The sequence below is a fragment of the Gopherus flavomarginatus genome, chromosome 1, assembly GCF_025201925.1.
Source record: "Gopherus flavomarginatus isolate rGopFla2 chromosome 1, rGopFla2.mat.asm, whole genome shotgun sequence".
NCBI classification, from domain to species: domain Eukaryota; kingdom Metazoa; phylum Chordata; order Testudines; family Testudinidae; genus Gopherus; species Gopherus flavomarginatus.
In genome coordinates this window covers 226,863,992-226,883,157 of record NC_066617.1, presented here as the reverse complement: position 1 = coordinate 226,883,157, position 19,166 = coordinate 226,863,992, and the positions used below count along the sequence as shown (strand labels likewise).

General features: G+C 38.9%; 1 protein-coding gene across 4 annotated transcripts in view; it reads left to right on the top strand.

Moving 5' to 3' along the window:
• Positions 1–19,166, top strand: part of CNKSR2 (connector enhancer of kinase suppressor of Ras 2) — a 368,568-nt gene that overhangs the window by 160,325 nt on the left and 189,077 nt on the right. For all 4 annotated transcript variants that reach the window (XM_050936490.1, XM_050936489.1, XM_050936488.1 and 1 more), the window contains exon 6: positions 12,310–12,429. In XM_050936490.1, the coding sequence (XP_050792447.1) occupies positions 12,310–12,429 (120 nt within the window). The remainder of the gene's footprint in view (positions 1–12,309; positions 12,430–19,166) is intronic.

Genomic DNA, 19,166 nt, shown 5'->3' with positions numbered 1-19,166 from the left:
GTGTCTGAGATTTTTGGCAATGTGGGCAAAGAGATAAGGATCGGTCTTGAAGTTGTGCAGGAAGGCATGCTGAGATTTAAATACAGACTGGATGTTTTGTCAAAGGAAAGGGCAAAAGAGTCAAAAAAATAAAACGGAAATTATGGGCTTGAGTAATACGATGATGAGGATGCGCTCTGCAATAATACAGTGAGATTGAAAGATGGAGGTGCTTTGGGGAAAGGTCAGCAGCTTGCTTTTGGCCAGGTTGAGTTGGACCTCCACCATGAAAAGATGTCAGAGAGGGTCTGAAATTTTAGTATGAATGAAGGAAAACAAGTCTGCAACAAACTCACAGATTTCTGAGTCATCATTTCAAAGACGGAAGTCAAAATCATGTTTCTGAAAAAGGAAAAGAGAAAAGGTAAGACAGAGGCCTGAGGGGTCCCCACTAAAAGAGAGGGAGTTGTGGAGAAAGACCCACCAAATAAGACCTTGAGGGAGTGATCCAAGAGCTTGGGAGAGAAAACAGGAGAGGACAGGGTCAGGAAGACCTAGGAACGATAGGATTTTGAGAAGAATATTGTGGACAATTTCAGAGTTCAAGGAGAGTGAAGATGAAAGCTCTTTGATATGGCTAGGATGAGGTCATTGAAGGTCTCGATGAGAGCAGTTTCAGTGAAGTGCAGGGAGTGGAAACCAGATTTGAGATGCCGTAGAATGGGATTAAAGGTGAGGAATATAAAATACGTGGTGTAGATGGTGTGCTCAGTGGGTGTGGAGAAGAAGGGTAGAAAGAAGATGAGGCCATAATTTGAGAGGAGGTTAAACCAAGAGAATGGTTACTAAAATGATTAAAGGTATGGAAAGAACCCCATAAATGGTTAGAAAAACTGAGAAAGTTTTAGAGGTACATAAGAGGAAAGATGAGGCAAAAAAATGTGGAGAGAAAAAGTTAATTCTTTCTATCATACAAGAACACGGTAACATTCAATTAAATTTAAAGGCAATAAATCGACAAATGATGAAAATACCAATTAGCCTCTGGAACTCACTGCCACAATATGTAATTCCCACGAATATTTTAGATGGAATTTTTTAAAAAGGAATAATGAGAACGTTTACAGTTTCACTGAATTGGATAAAAATAAATGAGCTATATAAACCTTTATGCTTCAGTGCATAAACCAACTACTTTCTGATTTCTTGCACCTTCCTCCGAAGCATTTGGGGCTGGCTATGGTCAGACACTGGATGCTAGTTTAGATGGGTCTCTGGTCCGATCTTGTGTGGCAGTGCCTATTTTTGGTTCCAGATGACTCCAAAAAACTTAGTCCAAGGTAAATGTAATTACAGAGAGAAACAAAATGTGAATGACAAAAATAGAGTAATTGTACACAGTTACAAAAATTACTTGGATGCTTTAGCATAGTGTTTAGTTATGCTACAACAGTGACACTCGTTATATTTTTTAGTTTAGCTACGCAATGTAATATTTAGTTTGCATAGGACATTAATTGTTGAACAGTCGTGGAATGTTCAGATGGTGGTTTTGCTCTTCATGAATAATGCTGACCTATATTTGTTTTAATAAGACCAGAAATATTAAGCTGCTATAGTTCTGACAGCATGATTTGTTTTTGAGATCCCAGTGAATATTGTCTTAGTTCCTCACCTCCTTGGCCGTGAGATCACAGTTTGGGCTGTAGTGTGGGCAGAGTGCTCAATTGCACAGGTATCTACTTGAATGTGTTATCAGTTATGTCTAAACATTAGATCACATTCTAATAACTTACTTTACTGATAGTAAATTTTGAATATCACAGCAATTTTTAAAGTGATGTTTACCAGCCAACCTTATCTATGCTGTCAGTGATGTGTAGGATACATGTAGCTGCATGCTTCAGTGAAATGCAGGCTACATCCACACTGCAATGTGTAGCTACATGCAGCAATGAAAGGCCCTGGCAGAGGGAAGCAAATTGGAAAGGCTCCAGGAGTTCCCTGCTGGCAGAGATTTTACTATGGTGAGGAAAGGCTCTGGCAGGTGGGAGGCAGTGGGGAAAGGCTCTGGCAGTTCCCTGCTCTTTTTACCAACCTAGTTTCTCACTGCCTCCCCCCTGCCAGAGCCGTTTCCGCTGCCAAAGTCTTTCCGGCAGCTCCCTGTGGCAGGCAAAGGCTCCAGCAGTGGGGTGCTGTCAGAGCATTTCTCTGCTGCTTCCCCACTGCTGGAGGCTTTCACTGCCACGGGGAACAGCTGTGGCAGCGGGGATGCATTGGGACACTGTATTGCTAAAAATAGCAATGTAGACATGGGAGGTACTGCTTTCATGTGAAGGGAGTCATGTAGGATGTATCCCCTGAGGTACCTGTACTCTTCTCACCTATGCAGTGCCTCTTATCTACACTCCTTTTTATACCTATGTGAGGGTTTGTGTGCAGCATATGAACTTGACATGCTGCTATTAGTGCAGACATAGCCTCCATGAGTACCACAAATCATAATTTTATTTCTGTTAGGGATTAAATCTATTTCTTTGCCTTTCAAGAAATTGTAATTTAAAATAGTAGAGCAAAGTCATTTTTAATCTGAATCAGAATATTACCATAGCTAATAAAGTACTCTGTGTTTTTAAACCAAATACCTGATAAGAATCGAAGAAAAATAGATTATGGAAAACAGACAATCGGTTATGTTTTCCTTCTCCTTAGTCGTTCACCCTTATTGATCTCTGATTCCTCAGAATGAGTTTTACAAGCTTATCTTTTTGCTTAGCAAGCCATACTTGTTAAATGAATCTGAATAGCAACAGGAACAATAGAAATTATTTAACTGAGAAGAATGGGGTTTGAAATCCGATGGATCAAAAAAATCACAAGTGTTGTCTACCAGTTTTAGTTACTATTGAAAACAACTGGAGATCTGTTGTACTGTGTAGATACATTCCTAATCAATGTATAAAGCCCTTAAATAACACTGATTAATTTGAGATATGTTGTTACATACGGAAGCCTCCAGAAAAGATTAATATGGAAAGCTGTTCTAGATGGTATTCTGGAAGTTGTGTTCCTGGTTGTGCGAAGTCTAGCCAGAGAACATTTTTGCTGAAATACCAGAAGAGCAAACACCTTGGAGAATAATTAATTGTTCCCGTCCTAATTATGTAATGCTGTATCTGATGGGAGCATCTAGTTCATGAAATGATATTGTAAATGTTAAAAACAGAGCAAGGAGGACTGATTATAGAAAGGAGACTTTGAGCTAAAATCTACTTAACCGTTATTTTCTACACATATTTTTCCAATATAATACTTTGGGATAATCATTCATTTGCCATTCAGAGGGAACAAAAGAAATTTTCCTATGGAATTTGGCTTTGCAAAGATGGAGAAATTTTTTGAAGCATGTTCTGTTGGCTAGAGAACTATGAAATATTTAAGTTGTAATTAAAATTAAACAGCCTGAATATGAATTTTAAAACAAACTAGCTATCTTAGAACCAAGTTTAAACACTTAAACACATTTAAAAACGAGCTAATAAAAGTATGAGATTTTACCACTATTGTTAGTGATCTTGTCAATACCATAGTAATGTAAAATCTTTACTGCTCACTAGAATGCAGTAACTGGTTGATTTCATTGTAGCACAGGATATCATGGAAAGTTCAGAAGTTATTTGTAAGACTGCAGGTCTGATCTTCACTTTCCTGTAAGGTCATTTTGTGCAATGACCTTTAAAATAGCCCTTAATGAACAGCTGATTTAGGGAATGTTGAGGGGCACCAGAGAATGTGGAACTGGAGTGTGGTACATGCCATTGATCACTAGACATCTACCGAAAAGGAGACTTGTCTTAGCCATCATAAGTTAGGGTAGCTTTGTGGCTTCTGTTACTTGTGCTGGGAGCTGTTTGCTAGTCCCCCATAAAAGGAAGATGTAAAGGTGGCTTAGTCACTTTTGCTGCTTCTTCCCCTTGGTATCCCCCTCAGCTGCCGTGAGAGAGAAGCTGGCACAATTGAATGGAACTCATAATCAGCAATTACAATAACTAGTAATTACTAACTAGTATTCTTAATTCTGGACATTTTTTATTTTTGCAACTGTAATGAATGACAAGCATGCATATATATTTTGTATTATTTTAGACATTTTCATATTGTAGTTGAAGCAGACCCTTTACCTTTCAACACTGAAGTGCAGAGTTTTCCTCGTCAGTCGTTTCCCTCTAGACTTTCCTGAATATTTGAAAAAAGCAGAGTATTTTTCCTTGCCCAGTCATTCTGACAGCACTTTTTCTTTACCCCCGCACTCCCTCACAAACACCCCCATGTCACAAATTCAAACCTGTGTTCAGAAGAAAGTCATAAGAAAACACTAATACAATCTGTGAAGATAAGTTGTACAAAGAGAAGTTCATCCAGTATCTACTCTTTCTTTTGCCTTGGACAATACAAATGGAGCATGTCTAGAATTTGCTCCCTAAGACAGAGGATCAAATATGTTCCGTGAATTTGTTTGCTATGTCAGCAAACATATCAACCACTGAAATACCTTCCAGGTGTTTATAAATTTCACTCCAATAGGGAAATGTTGGATGATCTTGATGACTATTTGCATTGGGGGTAATAACTGGATTTTACATTGAGGCTTTTGTTATGGATCATCTGGCATGATATTTTAATAATAAACCAGCCCCAAGGTGGGGTGGAATTGAGAGAGGAGAGTTTGTATAATGGTATTGGGTTTTCTGAGAGAGGAAATTGAGGAAGGGTGCTGAAGAGCTACTTCCGGCCATGAGAGGTGGCTCAGAAGGTGGCTGATCCTATTACATACAGACATTTAGGATTTAAAAAAAGAAAGTGCTTAAGTCCCATTTTAAAAAATGCCCGAGTCACTAGGGCTACATCTGTACTACATACCACTGGTACTGGCATGTAATGTTCATGTATCTGCATGCTGCAATTAAAAACATGCTTTGACTATATTGCAGTGGTGTAGCTACACATGTCAGGGAAAGGCTCTGACAGAGGGGAAGCATCAGGGACAGCTTCAGCAGTTCCCTGCTACCAGAGCCTTTCACTGTGGTGGAGAAAGGGGTCCAACAACAGGGAGCTGTCAGAGCCTTTCACTTGTATCAGGGGAATGGATTTGGCAGTGGGGAGCATCACTGAGCTGCCTCCCCCCTGCCAGAGCCTTTTCAAGCTGCCTCCCTCCTGCTGGAGCCTTTCCCTGTAGAGGGGAGATGCTCCAGCGGTGATGAGCTGGTATAGCTGTTTCCCCCTGCCAGAGTCTTTCCCTGCTGGAAGAGCCTCTCCTCTGAAAGGGGAAGACTCCAGCAGTGGGCAGGCAGTGGGATGATAGACGGCTTTAAAAAATAAAATCCGTGTAAACAGGGAGGCACTGCTTGGGTGAGTAGAGAGTGTGATGGGTGCATACTTACTTACGTACCCCCATCCTTCAGGCGTAAGCTGTGCCTCACCAGCTACACTTTATACCTATGCTAGGGGGCTATGTGGTGTGTACACTACACCCTGCTGAAACAAGCGTGCAGTGTAGACATACCCTAAGGGTGCAATTGCAGGTTGGGGAGACACACCCGTGCTAGCTTTCATTTAACTAGCGCAGCTAAAAATAGCAGTGAAGAGGTGGCAGCATGGGCTTCAGCATAGGTTAGCAATGCGAGTTCTTACCCAGGGGGACAAAGCAGCCCATGCTGAAGCCATTGCTGCCATGTTTTCACAATTGTTTTTAGATGTGCGAACTAGACCTAGAGGAAGGACATGGGTACTCCTGCCTGTGTTGCAGTCACAATTTTGATTGCACTATAGATATATCTTAGGCTACTAAATCCCACTGAAAGTCAATGGGACTTAGGTTCCTAAGTCACTAAGATGCTTCTGAAAATTTTACCGCTAGTTACTACAGTGTTAGGAACTCTGATACTACAGGATTTGCTCTATAGGATGTGCTCATATACTCTGAATGTCAGCATAAAAGCTAGTTCTGCAGAAAAATCTTTTAGAAAATCATTTTTAAAATGTCCTAAGAGTTATTTTTTATTTTTACACACTCGTTTAAAAATAAAAATGCTGCTCTTCCTAGCTGAAACACATTTCACAGCTTGCTTAAGTTGTGAGTTATGACAGAAGGCTTCCAAGGCTTGATGAATTGCTTTTTCCACTCTGAGGTACCTCATTTTGTTTTGAATGACTGGAATGTTTAGCCAGAGATGCAATGCAAGGTCAATTCTTAAACCTAGCTCAATATCAAGACTTTCAATGGAAATCGATCAGAGAGAACTGCAAACAACAAAACCTCTTTAGGGTAAAAAAGGAACATTACAAAAAGACATGAGTTCTCCCTGTCTGTGAGTAAAAACAAATGACAGTTTCAGTATAACACGGAGGAGGAAGACCTTCTTTGAATCCTTTCACTGAGGAGACATCTTGAGGAACGAGGTGTTCTCATTTAAAAAAAAAAAATAAAAAAAAAATAAAAAAGGAAATGGAATCACCAGAAACATACATAACTTTAAATTTCTGTGTGGCGTAGTGTTGTGGCATGACATACCATTTGAAATAAATGTTGTAAGCAAGAGACTCCAAAGTGTTGACTTTGAAATATCTGGAGCAATGAAACAACTGGACAAAGCAAAGTCATACTAGAAGTCTTACTGGTCAGATGAGGGATTTCAAAACATTCTGAAGAGTGCACAGAAGTTGGCAGAGGAACTTCAGTGTGAAGCTATTTTCCCACCCGTTCAAGAATACAAGAGTTGAAAAAATAGGTGTTGCCATACTAACTATAACAAGGGTAATCAATTAAGGTGGACTATTAGCGAGAGGAAAAAAAAACTTTTGTAGTGATAATCAGGATGGCTTGTTTCCAACAGGACAAGAAGGGGTAACAGTAGGGGAAAAAATAGAACGGGGAAATAGGTTTTACTTTGTGTAATGACCCATCCACTCCCAGTCTTTATTCAAGCCTAATTTAATGGTGTCCAGTTTGCAAATTAATTCTAATTGTGCAGTGTCTCATTAGAGTTTGGTTCTGAAGTTTTTTTTGTTGGAGTATTGCGACTTTGACGTCTGTAATTGAGTGCCCAGGGAGGTTGAAGTGTTCTCCGACTGGTTTTTGAATATTATAATTCTTGATTTCTGTTTTGTGTCCATTTATTCTTTTGTGTAGAGACTGTCTGGTTTGGCCAATTTAAACACCTTCTTATCAGCTGTTTGAAATGGGCCATCCTGATTATCACTACAAACATTTTTTTTCCTCCTGCTGATGATGGCCCAACTTAATTGATCACTCTTGTTATGGTTAGTATGGCAACACTCATTTTTTCATGTCCTTTGTGTATATATATCTTCGTACTGTATTTTCCACTGCATGCATCCGATGACGTGGGTTTTAGCCCACGAAAGCTTGTGCTCAAATAAATGTTTTAGTCTCTAAGGTCCCACAAGTAGTCCTCATTCTTTTTGCTGATACAGACTAACATGGCTACCACTCTGAAACCAAAGAAGACATTTTGATTACGAGGCACAGGATAATTTCATAAGAGACCCCAAACAACAATTCAAAGTTGAATTCTTTAACCAGCTGCTGGATTGTGCAATATAGTCAGCTGAAAAACGTTTCATGCAGCTCAAGGAATACAGCAATATATTTGAGATGTTGTGTGATATTCCAAAACTCCTCACTATACCTGAAGAAGACCTGCACTAGCAATGCAGGCACTAGAGACAGTGTTGACACATGTTGACACGTGATATTAATACGAGTGATTTAGGTGATGAACTGAAAGCCCTTTCAGGATACATTTCAGCAGAATCAACTCCAAAGGCTGTTCTGGGATATATGTGCACAAATAAGAAAACCACCCCTCTTTCCAAATGCTTTTGTTGCTCTGGACATACTTCTAACACTTCCTGTAACGGTTGCCAGTGGAGAACGCAGCTTCTCCAAACTGAAGTTAATAAAAGCACATCTACGCTCCACAATGACACAAGAGAGGCTGATCGGCTATGCAGCCATCTCAATAGAGCAGGGGTCGGCAACCTCTGGCACACGGCTCTCCAGGGTAAGCACCATGGCGGGCCGGGCAAGTTTGTTTACCTGCAATGTTGGCCTGTTTGGCCGATCGCTGCTCCCACTGGCTGCGGTTCGCCATCCCAGGCCAGTGGGGGTGGCAGGAAGCCGCGGCCAGCACATCCCTTGGCCCGCACCACTTCCCGTAGCCCCCATTGGCCTGGGATGGCGAACTGTGGCCAGTGGGAGCCACGGTTAGCTGAACCTGCCGACGTGGCAGGTAAACAAACTGGTCCAGCCCGCCAGGGTGCTTACTCTGGTGAGCCGCGTGCCAGAGGTTGCCGACCCCTGCGACAGAGCATGAGCTGGGTCAGACTGTGGACCTACAGCAGGAAGCAGTTCAAATCTTTGCAACCAAGAAGGCACAGAAAGCACCTCTTCGATTATTGTAACAGATGAAAATATCAATGTTTACTATGCAGACAAGAAAAGTTACATTTGCTGTTCAGGCATTTGAAAGTTAAGTGTTACTTAAAATTTTTGAACAAGGCATTTGAAGTTGTTAGTTCTCCTTTGTTGGGGTAGGTATGTCATAAACAGATAGTTAAGGGTTAATGTCTCTTTTACCTGTAAAGAGTTAACAAACAGGGAACCAAAAAAACACCTGACCAGAGGACCAATCAGGAAACAAGATATTTTCAAATCTCGGTGGAGGGAAGCCTTTGTTTGTAGTTTTGGGTTTTGCTTTGTTCTCTCTAGGCTCTGAGAGTGACCATATGTACCTACAGGCTCTCTAATCTTCTATTCCAATTTTGTAAGTATAAAGGTAGAAAGGTGGTATAGTCTTTTTATTTGTTTTCCTTTATGTGCAAAGGTGTATTTGGCTGGAAGTATTTTAAATTGTATTTCCATTGGAGGAGGCTGTTTCTCCAATTTCTATAAGCTGACAGACTCTGTAACTTTTTACCATCTAAATTGCAGAGATAAACCTTTTACTTTTTTCTTTCTTTTTATTAAAAGTTTTGCTTTTAAGACCTGTCTGATTTTTTTCTCCTAGTTAAGGCTCAAAGGAACTGAGTCTGTATACACCAGGGAATTGGTGGGGAGAAGGGAAAGAGAGCAGAGGGGAGAAGGGAAAAGTGAATTTCCTCTTTGTTTTAGATTCACGGAGTTGAATCTGGATTGCCTCTGGGGGAAGGTATCATTCCTCTCTGTGTGGTGATGCAAGGAGTTGAATCACGGTGATCTCCTAGTGTACTCAGGGCGGGAAAGAGCTGGGAGGAAGAAAGGAGGGGGAAGGGAAATGGTTTATTCCCCTTTGTTGTGAGACTCAAGGAATTTGGGTCTTGGGGTCCCTAGGGAAGGTTTTGGGGGAGACCAGAGTCTATCAGGTGCTCTACTCTAAGTCCTGATTGGTGGCAGCACTACAGGATCTAAGCTGGTAATTAAGCTTAGGGGAATTCATGCTAGTACCCATATTTTGGACGCTAAGGTTCAGATTTGGGAATTATACTATGACAAGGTAGCAGAGCAGAACCATGAGAGGAGTAGAACAGGAAGAAGGCAGCATTGAGACCTTTCAAAGTTTTGGCCCAAATGAGGGGTATAGGGGCGTCATTTGAGCTCCCGCCTCAGGTGCCAAAATGTTGTGGGCCGGCCCTGGGGGTGAGCACGTTCTGTGTTCTGTAAATGCATATTTTAAATGAGACATGCCACTCCTATGGTTTTGTCTCCTATGCATCTCCTATGTTGCACGGTATTTGTATGATTTGGTGTTTCAAACCCTGTGGAAAATATTTGTTGTAAGAATAGTTTGTGTGTACATTATTCAAAATGCTTTGTTCGTCCAGTCTAGCAAACATTGACACATACAAATTAACTGACTCAATTCTTGTGTGTTTATAGGATCAGGTCCTAAAATTGTATTTCTTTTCTATAAGTCCACTACCAGTGATTTGATACTGATTTGCAATTATTTTGGAAATATAGCATCAGTTAACTCTGGAAGAAATACTAGTTTCATTTTGAACTGCTAATTTTCTTGCTCTTGCTGTGCAAATTATCACAAATCAGGGTGGAAATGGTTTCCCTACCTACTCTTGTTATAAAGAGACTGAAACATTAGAGTTTAATAAAATATGCCATCAATATGCTAAACCAAGGTCCCTGCTGCCTACAAGTGATAAAAATAGGGAAAATTCAAGGGTTAGGAGTTAGGATCCTGCCATATTATCACATTTGCTGTTATACTGTTCTGTTTTGTTTTTCATCTATTACACTGGGTTTATTTCACCTTTTACATCAGGTGATTGTTTTGTGGTTTGAAGTTACAACTGTAAATTTGACAAGGAAAGGTTAGTTTGATGCATATCATTTATACAGGTTTCTACAGGTACCTCTATCGACTCAGGAAGAGAAGTTAACATTTATGTTTATTCATTTTGATTATAATGCACTAATTGCTACTTGAAAGAGTGACTGATACTGTGAGCAAGTGAGGCATTTCACTTATTTGAGCAGTCTGATTAGCTTTAGTCCTTTTGAATATGAGGACAATTACACTGGCTCTTGATTAGTTCTTCAGTTACCACAGTGCTGTGACCAAAAGAATGTTGTCATCATTCAGTGTGTGAACAATACACTCTCATAGGAAATCTGAGTTGTGAAACCCAAAGTTCTAGCCACCAATAAGGCATTCCAGGCAAAGCTTTGAAGCTTTCCAAAATTACGAGCTCCAAAAATATAAAAGAAGTACAAAAAAGAAATTACCACTACTTACTATCCTCAGGCAAGAGAAAATCATGAGGGGGAAAGGTATAAAGTACCTACACTATAACTATAGGCCTTTAGAAACCTCTAGTATTTTTTATTTATTTTAGTTTTGCAGAAAAGAAACACTGTCAGGGGTAGCAGGTCTAAGATATAGCCCCATTATGAACATGCTTATCCGTTGTAGGCTTCAACTTCTTGACTCCAAGGTGTAAATTTTTAATGGTGAGAGTAATTAATTATTGGAACCTTTTACCAAAGGTTGTGGTGGATTGTCCATCACTGACCATTGTATGGCCTCTGTTATACAGAAAGTCAGACAGATAATCTCAATGGTCCCTTTTTGCCATGGATTGTATCAATAAATACTTTTGGAATTGCTACATTTTATATAAATTCACTTTTGGGGAAATTTTTGTAAGAAATACAGAACAGCTTTCAGCATTAATGTGAGTTGTCCTTGATTGTTAATGACTTGATTTTTGTGTGTCTGAGCACCTGCAACCTCCGCTGAAGTCAGTTGGTACTCACCACCTTTAAAAACAGGTGAGAAGACTATATTCCATGCAAATACTGTGCATCTGAACATTAAGACACTGGTGCAGTGGGTTTAATGATAGGGAGTGGGGAGAGAATGCACACTTGAATTTTTTTTTCTCTCCTGTTGAGGCAAAAGTATTTGAGTTTGTGTTTTCTCTTCTGATGTTGTGCCGGTTTTGTCCCACTGCAAAGACTGGGTCCTGTATTATATTGCTAATTGAAGTTTCGTCTGGGAGGATGAAATTAAATTTTGTCCACCAAATTTTGTGTTTGATAAGCTAACTATAATTGTGCAGACCAAGAGATTTATTCATTATAGGCCGCAGTAGTGACTCAAGGATATGAGGTAATTACATGTATTTTCTCTGCTGAAACTTTTAAATACTTCATTCCAAATATATTCCCTCTCCCCAATTTTATTTTAACTCTTTCTGGTAGAAATCCCTGGTCCTGAACTTGAATTTACTAGCATGGAATCAATTGACTTCAGCAGAATTCCACAAAAATGCAGTGTCCATTGATGCGGGATCAAGTCTTAACTCTGGTGATCTTTGACTTTAAAAAACAAAACAAAACAAAAACCCACACAAATATCATTGTATAGTAAAAATTAAAATATTTTGGGGGACCAGTACAATTAATTTCATAGTAGTAGAAAACTTCAAATACTTTAAATACACAAAGTTCCCATTTTGTATTTTTATATGACTGTGAAATGAGGATGATTAATCCTAGCTTCCTAGACAACCTGAATTTGCTTTTCAAAGAATGAATTATAATTGAACTCAGTAGCACTGTGAGTGGTCTGTAGTAGTCTTTCATCTGTGTTTGCCTTATACCAGATAACTTTATGGGAAGAAAGACTCAAGACTGTAATTTAGTTGTATAAGTTAAGAATGCTAGTTCTTTTAAATGTTTTTTATTGGGAAGAAAACTGTTCAAATAATCATGGTATATTTACTGTAGTTTTCCTTTTATTTTTTTTCTAGTGTAAAACTCTCTCTGGCGTCTGTGATCACATTATCTCTCTCTCATCTGATCCTCTCGTTTCGCAGTCTGCTCACCTTGAAGTGATCCAGCTAACAAACATAAAACCAAGTGAAGGGCTGGTAAGAAGTACGCAGTTAATCAAAACAGTTGTCCAAGATGAGAGAGTTAATTCTGTAAATAAGATCTATACTGGGAGGTAGGGACAAGGCCACTTCTTTTTTAAAAAATGTTTATTTAGTTTGATTTTTCACACAGATGGTCTAATGTCATGAGTCTTTCACATGAATAACTGTTGTATCAAAATGTAGTGAATAGAAAGGAATGGAAAGTAATTCTTATCAGTTTACATCAATATTTTAGACTATTCTAGGATGTTGAAATCTGGGGGAGATTTAAATTATTACCTAAACCGTGGCCATGAAGTTTGGGTGAGATTATGCACAAAACTGTCAAATTCTGGAATTTGCTTCATAACATCTCCTGCTTAGAAATGAAACACTTTTGTAACTTATTCAAGGACTCTACAGCAATTCCCAGGAGAAAAGTAGATTCTTAAATTGTATTGCAAGAAGTCTACATGCTTAATCAGATGGCTGTAAAAGACCAACATAGCATCCCTTGAGTGTCGCTCATGAGTTGACCACTACTGCTTGGATTACGCATGCAGATAGCAACCATTGCGTAAAAGAAACAACACTGATTACAATTGGAGAAATGACATTTGACATTATGAATAACAGTGCCATCTATCTACCTCTGGGACACTAGAAGGTGTTTGGAATTCAATTAATAATTTTCTTGAGAAATTGCTTTTACACCCTCTTTTGCTGCCTACACACATCCATGGTCTATTTACTTGTGTAGTATCTGTACTGCTGTGATCCCATTCCATGAGTTATTTATTGGGTTAATAATTTTTATTTTTTATTTAATTTTAATCTTTTGTTAACTTTTGTTATGCCTAGAAATAATGATTCAGAAAAACAGCAATTAAAATTAAGGAATTTTAGTTTTAATTGGTAAATATTACTCCATCCTTTTGTTTGTTTCACTGGCCTTCTTTTCATGTCAGAATCCATTTAAAATTGCCCTTCACGTTTTCAGCTTTCCATGGACTCCACCCTACCAATTTGTCATCCTGTTCTCTTACTCTGCTGTCTGCTCATCCCTTCTCTTTATCCCATTTCCACTGGCAAGGGACATTCTCACTTTTTCTGTCCCATCTTTCTGGAGTTCTCTCCGTGTTTGATGCAAGGCCTATCCCATGATTGCGCTGGTTTTCCAGCACTCTTTCCTCATTCAGATCCCTCCTTATGGCCCTCTTTTCTCATAATTCTGACAAGAAGTGAGTCAACCAGCAGTTTTCTTTTAAAGCAAAATTATTTTTGTGGTTCTATTTCCAGCTTTGCCATGACTGTGGGCAAATTACCTCCCCTCCTTGTACTCTGTGTCCCCCGCAACCTTGAGTCTGTTCTGTCTGTGTAGATTGTAAGCACGTCATAGCAAGGACTGTTTCTTAATATGCATTTGTACACCCAGCACAATGGAGCCGTGATCTCAGATAGGACCTTTAGGCACTATGGTAATACAAATAGTGATAATTGTGTGTATTTTTAATTGTGGGGGAAAGAATTAACCGTGCTGTGTACAAGCTTTAGCTGTGCATTATTTTGTTACTATGTCTTCTTTCTTCCCCTTCCTCCCCTTCCTCCCATGCCACTGATTTGTTGCCAGCTTTTTGAGTCATGTCATCTAGTCTGTAAGCTCTTTGGAGCAGGGGCTATGTTGTGTGAGGTGCCTAGCAAACTTTTGAGTTGCATAAAATGGTAATCTTAATAACTGGTTATCCCTGTTAAACCCTTTTCTGATGTTTTGTATGAATGCTGGAGCATTTTGTGGAGTTTTTAAGATGTATCCAACACGTTCTGATTTATTGTCTTTAGCACTGACCTGGTTCCCAACTTGTCAGTTCTACAAGTTATGAAAAGTCTTGTAGTTGATAGTGGACTGCACCTGGAGGGCCTTTCACCGCTTAATTGCATAAGTAACTTGATGACTTCTTGACCTAACAAGACCTTTTTCAAGGATCCGTGTCATAATAGAATTGGGAAGATAGAGTATGACTGACCTCCTTTCAGTGGTTTGGAAACTTAGTGGAGTTTTGTACCAGCAAAGTTATTAATAATGTTAATGTTGTTAACATAAGAGAAATGAAAGGGCTGTTGGCAAGCAGGGCAGTAAATAAGCAAGAGTGTCTCATACCTTTGAAGATGATACTGTCTGCCAACCAGGAGAAGTGACACATCTAAAATAGCTGGAGGGGAGAGTCTCTAAGAAGTTAAAGTAGAATGGGAGGAGGAAGGAGGGAAATAAAAATAGAAAGCAGAGTGAGACATCTGAATTTCTGTTGTAAATTGTTCTTGGAATCTGGAGAGTGGGCAATGTGTGTGTGGATGGATGAATGGTTACAGTACATGGTGTTGGAAGATACAAAGTTTAATTGAAATTAAAAAAAAAATCTTGACATCTGGTATATGAGTGCTAAAATATCACTTTTAATTAAGTACCTCTGAAATTGTACATGAAAAATATTATTAAAATGTAAATAGCAGTCATACATAAATGTGAAGTATCAAACTACTGTACATGTGCTCTTTTCACAATTAAATATTTCCTGAGTTTTATATTAATGTATATTGTAGTTAACACGTAGAAAAATGCAAAAAAATAAGCATAGCAAGTAGGAAAATATTGTAACTATTGTCATGATGTATGGAGAATTCTTTTTGGATGGCGCTTGAGTAGATTGCTTTGTTGTTGTTGTTGGCTTTTTTTTCCCCTCCCCAGTCTGGTGCCTGATTTTGGCTCTGTGGTTGTTTGCATATATGTAGTACCTCATGAGTGTTGCAGGAAGAAGGGATAAAGCCTGCAGCATCAAGAAACATGAAGATGAAAAGGAAATTGTAAAATACAGCTTCTCCTAAAAAGCCTTAATATTAGTTAAATGTTGGTCAGCTTTGCAGACATTTGTAGAGATATTTCATTTGAGAAAAGACTTGAAAGTTGATTCCTCTGTATCATTGGACAGAATGTAACTTAGCACTTCTTTCTGCTGTTTATGTTCCAGAGAAAAGAAATTGACTAGTTTAGCTGGTAATCCTTTACCCTAAGGAAATGGATCTGAACTATTTCAACTGATGTAAAGAGTTTGAGAATAGTGTGTTCAGCACTGCAAAGAACCAAAATGTGCATGTGTTTTGTTAGAAGAAAAATAGAGAATCTTGTTACAGCTGTGAATGTTTTTCTAACCCTTAGCAAAGTTTTCTGACACTTCTGTACCTTTTTAATATTTTTAAATGATAATATGGAATTTCAAAGCAGAATCGCAGCATTATGTAATATTTAATTTATTGATTTCAAGGTTTTCTAGTTCAGTTTTTCATTTTAGTGCTGTCCTTTACACTTCAAATACTGTTATCAGACAGTTTCATTCAAGACCTAGTTATTTGTAAGGGTTATATTTTTGTTACGGATTAGGGAATTATAGAGGCTAGTATTTAAAAACATTTTACAGATTGGGTGTTCTTTTTGTTTCTCTGATTGCTAGAACAAACTTAAAATTAGTCTGTTATAGGAAGAAGGTCCCAAGTTTGTTCATGTGGCAAATACATGGAATGAAGCTGAGTGTAGCTGTGTGAGAGCAGTATACTACTGGTGGCCTTGCTAGCTGAAAGTCCAGGTATACTAATGTTCCTCCAAGTCATAGAACCTAAAATAATGAGGAAGGTGGGACTTTGAGAAGAGGATGCACGAAGCTATATAACATTTATGAGGCTCTTCATGGTCCTTGTTAGCTTCACTGAACTTTAGAATTGAATTGGAGAGGTGTGTTTCTTTAGTTTTGAAGGGTACTGACTAGGCCGCTTTTGGAGCACATGTAATGTTTACTAAAGAAGCCTGTGACCTTTTCTTTGTGTTTAGGGGAAAAGCTTTATCATACGACCAACTCAGTAGAAGAGTTTAAATTGAATTAAATATGAGGTAAAATGAGCTTAGCATCTTGCTGTTGCCATTCAGTCCAGTATCAGAGACAGCTAATTCACAAAATGCAATACATAAAAAAGCACTGCCTAGAGTACATCTAACTTTATTTATGCCTCCTTTTTAAAAAGAGAGTGGGAGAAGTTTTTATCTTTAACTGAATAATATTAGGCCCAAGTTAAAATTTGTTAATTGGTTTTAATTTAGACCATCTGCCAATAACTGATCTGAGTACTTTCCAATGTTATTAAACATGCAACATCCATTAAGAAGGTTAGTCCTTAATTTAAGTGCACACGAGTTCCTTGTTCTTATGGTGATTGCACTCAAAGGTTATTTCTGGCATACTAACTGGATTATCACTCAATTTGTTTGCCATGACTTATTGTTATAGATTCTCCAGAAATTTAGAGTTGCCTTTGAATACTAGAGCAGTATCCCTGCCAACTTTAGTGCTGTTGAATAGCACATATAAAGCACCATGTTCAGTGAAGGTGCTATTACAATATCGTAGCATGGAAAAACAACCCTGTAAACTTCTGTAGTTTCCTTATTTTCAAGGGGCTACAAATCATACATATCCCCTCAAAGCAGTATCCTCACTGCCTTTTAACATACACTGTTGTTCAAGTAAAACAAACAGAATAATGAAGGGTAAAAGGAGGTTCTTCTGTTCATTTAAAAAATGCTTTGGAAATATAGACCGATCTTGGCACTCACACAATTGTGATGTTATATAATCGAGGGAACAGCTTCCTGTCCCCCTCCCCATGCCCTGAATAGTATGCAAATCCAACCCTGGATTTCAGCATTTCAAGGAAAATTCCACAACCCCACCTCTTTCCTACTCTTGAGTTAAAAGTCACTGTTTTCATTTCCGGAAAGGAATAGATTGCAAGGGGCCTGTAATCTTTTGCCAAAGCATATTTGTAAACTCTTAGCATCTTCAGAGTAATGCTAAATTAAAGCTAAAATACAGAAGTAAACACTGAGGCATGACAGGTTTCAGAGTGGTAGCCGGGTTAGTCTGTATCAGCAAAAAAATCGAGGAGTCTTATGGCACCTTAGAGACTAACATATCTATTTGGGCATAAGCTTTTGTGGGCTAGAACCCACTTCATCAGATCCATGAAGTGAAAAATTCAGGAGCAGCTATTAATACATGAAAGGATGGGGATTGCTTTACCAAGTATGAGGTCAGTCTAAGGAGATAATCAATTAACAGCAAGATACCAAGGGAGGAAAAGTAACTTTTGAAGTGGTAAGAGAGTGGCCCATTACAAACAGTTAACAAGAAGGTGTGAATAACAGTAGGAAGAAATTAGTGATGGGGAGATTTAAGTTTTGGTTTTGTAATGACTCAACCACTCCCAGTCTTTATTCAGGCCTAATCTAATTGTATCCAGTTTGCAAATTAATTCCAGTTTTGCAGCTTCACGTTGGAGTGTGTTTCTGAAGTTTTTTTGGTGAAGAATTGCCACTTTTAGGTCTGTTATTGAGTGACCAGAGAAATTGAAGTGTTCTCCGAGTGGTTTTTGAATGTTATGATTCCTGATGTCAGATTTGTGTCCATTTATTCTTTTGTGTAGAGACTATCTGGTTTGGCCAATGTACATGGCAGGGGGCATTGTTGGCGCATGATGGCATATATCACATTGGTAGATGTGCAGGTGAACGATCCCCAGATGGTGTGGCTGATGTGGTTAGGTCCTATGATGGTGTCCCTTGAATAGATATGTGGACAGAGTTGGCATTGGGGTTTGTAGCAGAGTTTGGTTCCTGGGTTGGTGTTTTTGTTGTGGGATGTGTAGTTGCTGGTGAGTATTTGCTTCAGGTTGGAGGGCTGTCTGTAAGTGAGAACTGGCCTGTCTCCCAAGATCTGTGAGAGTGAGGGATCGTCCTTCAGGATAGATTGTAGATCCTTGATGATGCACTGGAGAGGTTTTACTTGGGGGCTGTAGGTGACGGCTAGTGGCTTTCTGTTACTTTCTTTGTTGGGCCTGTCTTATAGTAGGTGTCTTCTTGGTACCCTTCTGGTACCAAGAGCACTTGATAGAGATTCTGTAGGTGTTTGTCTCTGTCTGAGAGATTGAAGCAAACGCGATTATATCTTAGAGCTTGGCTATAGACAATGGATCGTGTGATGTGGTCTGGATGGAAGCTGGAGGCATGTAGGTAAGTATAGTGGTCAGTAGATATCCTGTATAGGGTGATGTTTATGTGACCATCGCTTATTAGCACTGTAGTGTCCAGGAAGTGGACCTCTTGTGTGGACTGGTCCAGGCTGAGGTTGATGGTGGACACTGGCCAAACCGGACAATCTTAAATTTCCCCAATACTAATTTCTCCCTACTGTTATTCACACCTTCTTGTTAACTGTTTGTAATGGGCCACTCTCTTACCACTTCAAAAGTTACTTTTCCTCCCTTGGTATCTTGCTGTTAATTGATTATCTCCTTAGACTGACCTCATACTTGATGAAGTAATCCCCATCCTTTCATGTATTAATAACTGCTCCTGAATTTTTCACTTCATGGATCTGATGAAGTGGGTTCTAGACCACAGAAGCTTATGTCCAAATACATTTATTAGTCTCTAAGGTGCCACAAGGACTCCTCGTTTTTTACTGAGGTGTGAGACTCTATGTGTTTACTTTCTGGCTGAACATCTAATAATCCTCATCATTGTTTACTTCTTTTCACAACTTTGCCATTTATGTGTGTGAATATCATGAACTGAGTTCACTTCGTAGATCTAATTTATGTTGGAGATATATATTAAGATTATTTTGTTCTCGATTTATGCCTGATATTTT